Source organism: Lissotriton vulgaris, chromosome 9, assembly GCF_964263255.1.
Source record: "Lissotriton vulgaris chromosome 9, aLisVul1.2, whole genome shotgun sequence".
Lineage (NCBI taxonomy): Eukaryota > Metazoa > Chordata > Amphibia > Caudata > Salamandridae > Lissotriton > Lissotriton vulgaris.
This window is the reverse complement of record NC_141697.1, coordinates 284,374,352-284,384,103: the sequence shown is the minus strand read 5'-3', so window position 1 is coordinate 284,384,103 and position 9,752 is coordinate 284,374,352. Positions and strand designations below refer to the sequence as shown.

Sequence of the window (9,752 nt, the reverse complement as noted above, 5' to 3'; positions counted from 1 at the left end):
AAATTTGCGATTCAAATATGGTCTGACACCGCCAGACGTACATACACACACATATCAGCGAGGAAATGTAAGACTAAAGATACTAGTGCACAAAATACAATAGAAAATACAGAAAAATAAAAATATTTACAAACACGAAGCTTCAGACTTAGGGTTATTTGGAGTTTGGCAGATGTCCTGTCTACCCTTTTAAATGATATACATGGGTCTACAGTCTAAACAGAATGGATGAGAAATCTGTCAATTTTTGCCCCATGTCCTGAATCCTTCACATTCTAAATTACACTAAAAGTGCCCGAGTTATTTATTTCTATATAGGGCTCACTGAAAACTGAATGACCTTTATGCGTTAGTGTTTAAGTGTGATCTCATGCTGGTAAAACTTGTAGGTCTGAGATGGTCGGAGAAGGCTTACGTCTTCTGCAGCATTGTATAGTCCTTACACTTACCTATACGTGTGCTCCCGGTTGCTTGCCTTTTCATGTAGTGAACATTCTGTGTCAAGTAAACTCTGGGCCTTGTTGCAAGATGTATCATGCACATAATGATTTGTGGAATTTGTGAGTGTGCAGCTCTCATCTTACACAATAAAATCAAGGTGGTATCAGGGATTTATTTTTAGCCTACACGTTGGCAGAGAGAGGCATAACTACGTGTCATTGTTTCCTTGATGACAGTGTGACTGCAGGGAGACGCTCCCGCTTGCACTCCAGTTTCAGACATTTGTTTGGTGAGACTTGGTATTCCGGGTATATATATACAGGGCTCGAGTCGGGGTACCACGCGGGTGGACGGCGTCCCCCCACTTATTTTATCAGGTTTTTACTGGGTGGACGCCATCCCCCCTGCCCAAAAGATGGAGTCACTACCAGAGGCTGCACCTGCGTGCGCGCTCAGCACTCACCAAACCTCATCTCCTATTGTAGAGAGAGGGCGAACGAAGCTCTTTTAGCCACACGCTCCCCGTTTTGCGTGTGGATCAGGCTGGCTTCTCTGGCAGGCCCAGTACAACTCCTCGAGCAGGCAGGTATGCTCTCCTGCTCGATGCAGGTCCCCTTTCCAAACCTAGGGCGGTCTGCAGGGAAATCGTTCATTATGCAGACATTCTTGAGCCCGGGTACTGCAGCCAGCGCTTGTGCTGAGATTTAGTGGAAGTTCGCTTCTGAAATACAACTCTTTTGATACTATGGTAATGTGCTCAAAGGGGGCGTGGTAAACACGGTAGTGCATGTTACAGTTAACGCTGCTGTTGATTGCCGAACAGGTCTAGCTCAACTAGTGCGAGGGTGATATGCTTGACTTTCTTTTTATAAATTGCTATGGCTGTGCGATTGCCGTTTTTCATTGAGCTGCTGATGCCCTTTGAACCTGCCCCTATCGCCTTGTAGATTCAAGATTCAAGATTCAAAAGTACTTTATTCGGTTATAAAAGCAAAATAACCATAAAAGTAGCATGAAAGGTACAATTTACAAGGGGTCAAGTAAACATTTTTAAAATCACAAAGAAAGAAAGAAAAAGAAAACAACATAATTAAATTCATGTGTACAATATAGAAAATTAATCCATTTGAATTGATTTACGACACTTAAAAACTGATTTTAAAAATTCAGCAATTGAGGCTACCATAAAAACAGTTTCCATTTTCTGGCACTCTAAAAACGCTAGGCGACATCTATATACCTTTAAATCTTTGAGGATAGGGATGATGAGTTTCCTTCGGAAAAAAGTATAAAATTTACAGAAAAATAATATATGTATATCGGATTGTTGGGATACATCATCACATGGACAAAGACATAAATCCTTCGACCAACAATTCATCACGGGGAAGGATAATGTCCTAAAAACAGTATTAAATCTAAATCGGGTCAAAAGGAAGCGTTCGTGGTTGGACATGTACAATGATAAATATGGCTGCAATTTCTCTCCGCATAGAATGTCCTGGTGGGCAGAAACAGTCTTTTTTCTCGCCTCCTCTATATGTCTTTTTTCCCTGAGGTACGACATACACAAATTTTTCAGATCTCTTCTAGATATGTATGCCATTGATTGTGGGTCCTCAAAGTATTGGGGGCAACATAATTTTTCAAGAAAGTTTCTGACATAGCATATCCATTTAAAATCATTGATATTGTCCAATGCTAAAATATCCTTTAAAATAGCCCGGTTAACAACACATTCATCATTTGTCCAAACCCTATGCCAAAGAAGGATTGGCTGAATTTTAATAGTATCAGTAACGTAAGGTTCCCATATCATCGTTGCAGTACTTTCGGGCACGGACAGAATGTGGCATAAAAACTTATTTTCCATGATTTGAATTGAACTAATATTTGAGTAACCCCACAATCCTGCACCGTAGGAAACTACAGATAAGCAAGTCGCATTGTAAACAGTTAAAATCTCCTTTATGGGTTTTTTTCCTAATTTTTTCGTAAAGCATTTTAGGGCCATAATAGTTTTGGAAAATAACAAAGATCTAGCATGGATTGCAGTAGTCCATGAGCCACTTTCATGAAACAATATCCCCAGATATGGGAAGGTGGGGGTCCTTTCTAAGGGATTGGAGTTTATAAAAATTGGCTTCAGATGCTTGCTTGTTCTTGACCCACAATACATAGACAAAGTTTTAGAACAATTGATTTTCAGATCTAAACCAAGCATAAAACTGTTAAAGGATGTGACCAAAGTTTGTAAAGCCATTGGGGTGCGTGCCATGAGAACAGCATCATCAGCATACATCAGGGCAGGGACAGGCCTACCTCCCACCATAGGCATGTCCCTGCCCTCCTGCACGAGGTGCTTCTCCATTCCATTTATATATAACAAAAATAAAAAGGGGGCAAGAACGCACCCTTGGCGCACACCCCGACCAATCCCGAATTGTCTGCTACATTCACCATTTTTCCCATATCTGACACTTGCGGTGGCCCCGGAATATAGATCTCTCAGAAAGCATATAATGGCATTGTCTACCCCCAATTCGGCCATGATTGACCACAGTTTATTATGTGACACACAGTCAAAAGCTGATGATAAATCAACAAATGTGAGGTATAGACGTTGTTTTTTGACCTTTATATACTTCTGTTGCAAGGTGAACAGATTCAATCCTTGCTCTATGGTCCCTAAACCCTTTTGGAACCCAAATTGAAAATCGCTTAACACCCCATTGTCTTCAGCCCAGCTTTGCAATTTAGCTAAAATCACTCTCCCCAAAATTTTTATGGAAGAGTCCAATAGGGAAATTGGCCTATAACAAGTACAACTTAGCCTGTCGCCTTTCTTAAAAATGGGGACTATGACCGATGTAAACCAAGTAGGAATTGGACTATTTGCCAAAGCGGCATTGAAGAGCTGGACTAGCAGTGGCCCCCATAGTTCGATGTTAGCCTTATAGAGGTCAGCTGGTATGCCGTCTGGTCCAGCCGCCTTACCCCCCTTAGTCGCCTTCAAGCTCGCAATAACTTCAGGAAGGGTTACAACCAGGGTTCTAGATGTATCTAAATTTAGCAGCACTGCGTCCTGGCCTGTGTCAGGGGTTGGTTCCACAACCTTATAGAGGGAAGAAAAGTGAGCCACTCACTCATCTTCTGAAACGGCGATTTCCATACATGCTTTTTGTTCATGTAGGAGGGGGGTGTTAATGACCCTCCAGAAAGCAGCCGGATCCTTTGATTGTGACGCCGCACATAAGTTGTCCCATGCTTCCCTTTTTATCGAGGCCTTCCTGTCCTTCAATGCTACATTATAATCCCTCCTTGCAATTCTAATTAGGATTACATCCCGTGGTCTTTTATGAATAGCATGTCTGAGCTTTGTTAAGGCTTTAGTGCACTTTTTATCAAACCATTTCCTATTGGACTTTAGGGAATTTTTCCTAGCAACCCACAGTGCTTCCTTAATTGTGGTAGAGATGATATTAAAATGGGTTATTATTTCGCTACTCTCCGCATAATCATCTAGACAGATCGAAAAACTACTCATGCACTTACTCAATATTTTAAGCAGAAAATCATCTGGAACCACTCTACTCCATTTAAGGTTATAACCATTTTGGGTACCCAGCTTCACATCCTGGACCATTTGGTTGGGACATTCTCTATTATCGGTTACAACAAATAGGTTCTCCATTTTTAATACCTGTGGGAGGTGGTCACTCAGTGGTAAGTCCATGATATTCGCGCTAGTCAGTCTGTTCGCGGAGCTTTGCGTACATAAACTAAAATCAATAATAGATGAGGCCCCCCGCCCAACAAAGGTTGGAACAAATGGCGTTGTGTGATGTGCTAACTCATTTGAAAACCCAAGATCGAAATTAAAAATCATCTCGTTTAATAAGTCGCCTAGTAGGGTATGTTCAAAATGCGTCAGGTTGATATCTTGTTCCAGCATTAAACCACAAATACCCTTCTGGCCCTTTTTACAAAGAGTGCAATTAAAATCACCCCCCCATAATAACATAACTTCGCCCCTTTTACTCATATCAAGTTCGTATTGCATATCTGAAGTTAGTTTAGCAAGTACATCCTTAATCATGCTACCTAAGCAGTTATTGTAAAAGTTAAACAGAACCATCTTTGGACCCTTCCTTATGTCTATCACTATTTTTTGATAGTAACTGGATCCAGGGGAAAAAGAGATTTTGTCATAAACTAGGAGATTGGATATATATACAGTCAACCCGCCCTTGGGTCTTCCGTGTACTCCTCCCACCGCGGGGGTAAAGTAAGTTTTATAGCCATTAAGATGTATCGGCGTGGTGGCCCAGGTTTCTTGAAGGGCTAATATACCCACGTCGGTAATGGCATCGTCCCAGGTTGGATTGGTAATCTTCTGTTTTAACCCTGCCACGTTCCAAAAGACCACCTTGCAATAATCTTTTTCTGCGGGTAAAATGTCTACAGTGACACCAACTTGTCTGACCTCGCTCCCTTGTATAATCTCATCCCCCACTCGTGTTACTGGGGTTTCTTCACACCCCGAACAGTTTATCAGACCCAAGTCCACAGGTTTATTAGTCATCAAGGGATCTTCCTTGATCTTGGGGAGTCAATCCACCGCTTCCAAACAATCAAACCGGTTGTAACACGGAAAGATCGGAGGAAATTGCAGATTGCCTGACCATCCTGGGTCATAACCTTGTGGGCGAAAGTAAGGAGGCCTCCCTCTATGTTTCACAACATTCCAGCCATCATCATACCTCCCATTCCACTGTGTGTTATGGTAGTTGTTTTCAAAAGCCTGACCATTATTACCACCTTGGTGTCGATTATCCCTGGTCCAACTCCACCTATTATCCGGGTGTTCACCCTCAGGGTAGAAGTAAGATAATGCCCTAGCCACAATGGACAGACCATAATTTCTTGGGGGCCTCGTTGTGATAAATTCAGCGGTGCGTGGGTTCTCAAATGTTATCACCACGCAGTCACCGTGTGTCCTTTTTTTATTATACCCCACCCATGGAGCCCTTTCAACCATCAGGATGTTGCTTTTGAAGGCTGGGGGGAGAGGGTGGTTATCATTCAGCCAATGTATTGTTTTATTTACAAGTCCCCCGTTATTTTCATTTGATTTGGCATCCGGTTGAGGGACTCCGGTGAGAACCACAACATATGGTGCAGCTTCTGGGGGTAGGTGTATGTTTCTGCGCAGCTCCCTTTTTTCTAAGTTATCTTTATCCTGCTGTAATTTGGGAGTTTGTGTGAGTGGCGCTACTTTGTCAATTGTGGTTGGGTTTTTAGGTGTTGGTATGGGTTTTGGAGGTAGATTAGTGGTGGGTTTTGGAGGTAGATTAGTGGAGGGTTTTGGAGGTAGATTAGTGGTGGGGACGCTTTTAGCAGCTGTAGGTGGCTTATTCGTAATCGTTTTTTTTTGTGGAACTTTATTGTTCAAATTAAAGCTAGGGGCACTAATATCTTTATGGATATTATTCAGTATGGATTCCAAACATCGTAGCCTAACCTCAATCGGTTCTAAGAGGATTTTTAGCATTTCAAAGATGTTATTAATAACCATGATTAGGCTACTACTGTCCTCACTCCCTCTAGCTTGGTTATCAACTTCCCCGCTTAGTTCCATAATTCCCTCCAAGCTACTATCTAAGACAGTTTCGTCTGGCAGACTTAATGTTATGCCCACGTTTGCCTGGGGCCCACCCGTGATGTCCTTAATATGAGTATGAGCATCTAAATTGGTGCTCACATTCAAAGAAATCGGGTCCAACTGAATTGGATCATGATTTTTACCAATCTGGGCTTTTTTCCCTTTTCGAGTGGTAGTTTTAATGGACTTTTGTTTATTGCTCTTTTGTTTAGGGATTGCCCCCTCTTTCCTGCCCCTTTCATTTAAGGTACTAGCTGTAGTTTCCGTCTCGTTAGCAGCCGGGCCACTTTCCACCAATAAGGAAAGATTGGGGGTTGCCTCCAGACCTTCCTGAGAGGCTGGCACGTCACAGCCCCCATCCTTGTGTACCATTACAAGTGTGTTTGAAGCGGATAGACTATTAGGAGTACAAGCTTGTGCAATATGACCTAAAGAGGAGCGCTTTGCCATGGCTAAATCTTGGGACACCCTTCTGTCCATCAAAATAATCCCTTCATCAATAAGGGCATGAGTGCGGACAATAAAGTCATCTAGGGTACCAGTCAGTTTCTTTACTCCCGCAGCTGCCATGCTTCTGGTCTCTGGATAGTTCATGGCAGGCCTAGTAGATATCCAACAGTAAAGCAGGTGGGGGTTTCGGCCAGTTACCAATACCAATCTCAGTATATCAATATCTTACAGTCTCACAGTGGTGGGTTGCTTCAATAATTAGCCAACTTACAGTTATGGAGTCTCGATGTCCTTGGGCTACTCGCAATCGAGCAGGGTGTCTGGCACAGGCCAGGCTCCTCGGGCCTCTGAGGGCCTAAGAGGGCCCGCCCTTTGCCCGGGCTGCGTCCCGCTCGCGTCCCGCAACGCGGGTGTCCTGCCGCCTTTATGGCCCTTCGCGCTCTCTGTGCGCGTCACTCTACGCGCTGCCGCGAGGCCTGCCGGGTGTTGTGGTTCCCGGAGCGGCGACGCGGAGTTCTGTGGCCGGATGACTCTTGGCGGTGGCGGCTTCTCCCTCTGTGGTGCAGCGTTTGTTGCGGTGAGTTTTACAGGTAAGTAGCGGTCTCCCCCGCTTTGCCGGTGTCCTGCCGCCTTTATGGCCCTTCGCGCTCTCTGTGCGCGTCACTCTACGCGCCGCCGCGAGGCCTGCCGGGTGTTGTGGTTCCCGGAGCGGCGACGCGGAGTTCTGTGGCCGGATGACTCTTGGCGGTGGCGGCTTCTCCCTCTGTGGTGCAGCGTTTGTTGCGGTGAGTTTTACAGGTAAGTAGCGGTCTCCCCCGCTTTGCCGGTGTCCTGCCGCCTTTATGGCCCTTCGCGCTCTCTGTGCGCGTCACTCTACGCGCCGCCGCGAGGCCTGCCGGGTGTTGTGGTTCCCGGAGCGGCGACGCGGAGTTCTGTGGCCGGATGACTCTTGGCGGTGGCGGCTTCTCCCTCTGTGGTGCAGCGTTTGTTGCGGTGAGTTTTACAGGTAAGTAGCGGTCTCCCCCGCTTTGCCGGTGTCCTGCCGCCTTTATGGCCCTTCGCGCTCTCTGTGCGCGTCACTCTACGCGCCGCCGCGAGGCCTGCCGGGTGTTGTGGTTCCCGGAGCGGCGACGCGGAGTTCTGTGGCCGGATGACTCTTGGCGGTGGCGGCTTCTCCCTCTGTGGTGCAGCGTTTGTTGCGGTGAGTTTTACAGGTAAGTAGCGGTCTCCAATCATATAGTTGTTTCTTTGTTGCAGGTAGTTCATGTGAAGAAGTGGCTTGCTTCAATGTGTCTATTGTATAACATTTTAAATGTATGCTTTCAGTTTTCATTGGAAAATGTAAAGGTTTAATAGAAAATTTGCGATTCAAATATGGTCTGACACCGCCAGACGTACATACACACACATATCAGCGAGGAAATGTAAGACTAAAGATACTAGTGCACAAAATACAATAGAAAATACAGAAAAATAAAAATATTTACAAACACGAAGCTTCAGACTTAGGGTTATTTGGAGTTTGGCAGATGTCCTGTCTACCCTTTTAAATGATATACATGGGTCTACAGTCTAAACAGAATGGATGAGAAATCTGTCAATTTTTGCCCCATGTCCTGAATCCTTCACATTCTAAATTACACTAAAAGTGCCCGAGTTATTTATTTCTATATAGGGCTCACTGAAAACTGAATGACCTTTATGCGTTAGTGTTTAAGTGTGATCTCATGCTGGTAAAACTTGTAGGTCTGAGATGGTCGGAGAAGGCTTACGTCTTCTGCAGCATTGTATAGTCCTTACACTTACCTATACGTGTGCTCCCGGTTGCTTGCCTTTTCATGTAGTGAACATTCTGTGTCAAGTAAACTCGGGGCCTTGTTGCAAGATGTATCATGCACATAATGATTTGTGGAATTTGTGAGTGTGCAGCTCTCATCTTACACAATAAAATCAAGGTGGTATCAGGGATTTATTTGCAGCCTACACGTTGGCAGAGAGAGGCATAACTACGTGTCATTGTTTCCTTGATGACAGTGTGACTGCAGGGAGACTCGCCCGCTTGCACCCCAGTTTCAGACATTTGTTTGGTCAGACTTGGTATTCCGGGTATATATATAAAGTGACAAGCAAGGTCATTATAGCAAATACGTCAATGTCCTCATTACTAAATTGAGTTCTTCTAAAAGGATAATTTAGTGGGATCACCAGTCCTGATGAAGAACGAACGACCCCTTGAGGGCGACAACTAAATGGCAGAAACGTGTTTACAGTATGAGCAGTAAACGTTGGAATGAATCTCCCTAAATACTCTCGAGTCATCATCGTTTTTGTATTTAAAAAAAAATAATAAATTAGGTTTAAAAAATGTTTTATTTGCATATTTAAAAAAATGTGCATTCCAATAATTAAAATCATTTTTGGACAAATAAAAATGGCACTCGATTGATTGCATATTGCGGTTCGCTGGGCCCCAGGAGCTCGGCCGTGGCAGAGTTGCTGCTGTTGTTCGTCGGCGGTCTTCGCCTGGGCTCCGCCGCTGCCCTTTGACACCAGGCTCTGCAGCGCCCCCGCCGGCAGACAGGAGGGCAGCGCGCTCACGCTCTGTCAGTTCTCAGTCCTTGCGCTTTTTTGGTGGAGCCGGGCGGGGGCGGGTCACAGTACAACGTTCTCCAACCTCCCTTTGCATCTTGAGTTATTTCATACAAAGTTAAACAGCTAAAAGAAGTAAAATAAGAAGGCAATGCTCGTGGAATGTACAGTGCGTGTTCGGCAGGGTGGGGCCATTAAGATTCGCAGCCTCCTTTCTTTTCTTGCTCAATCGTTTCTTTTGAGGGGAGTGGATTCTTCTCCTGTGTTTCCGTCTTCTTCAACTTAGACTTGTCGAATTTCTCGACCTCGGCCATGTCGGGTTTGTCAGACATCTTTGCAGATAAGAGTCAGCGAATCCAAGCAGCTAGAGGAGTCTTGATCCCTGTGACTGTGTATTTTTTACTGATATATTTACATGGAGCACAACATATACATGGGAAGAAGAGAAGAAAAAACGAGGGGGGGGGGGGGGAGAAAGGAGAGAGAAAAAGGAAAGAAAAAAAAATAATAATACATTTTAACCGTATCCAGGGAGTCCAGGAATAAAGATAGTTTAGGATTGTACTGAGATAGTTTTATTTATGTTCTTTTTTCTGCTGCATTGATC

General features: G+C 44.5%; 1 protein-coding gene across 1 annotated transcript; it reads right to left on the bottom strand.

Moving 5' to 3' along the window:
* Nucleotides 1-9,192: 9,192 nt before the first annotated feature.
* LOC147690015 (thymosin beta-4-like) lies at nucleotides 9,193-9,530 on the bottom strand. Its single transcript, XM_086937587.1, has one exon. It carries the CDS (start codon nucleotides 9,475-9,477, stop codon nucleotides 9,340-9,342), a length of 138 nt encoding a protein of 45 aa, XP_086793713.1. The 5' UTR covers nucleotides 9,478-9,530; the 3' UTR covers nucleotides 9,193-9,339.
* Nucleotides 9,531-9,752: the final 222 nt, after the last annotated feature.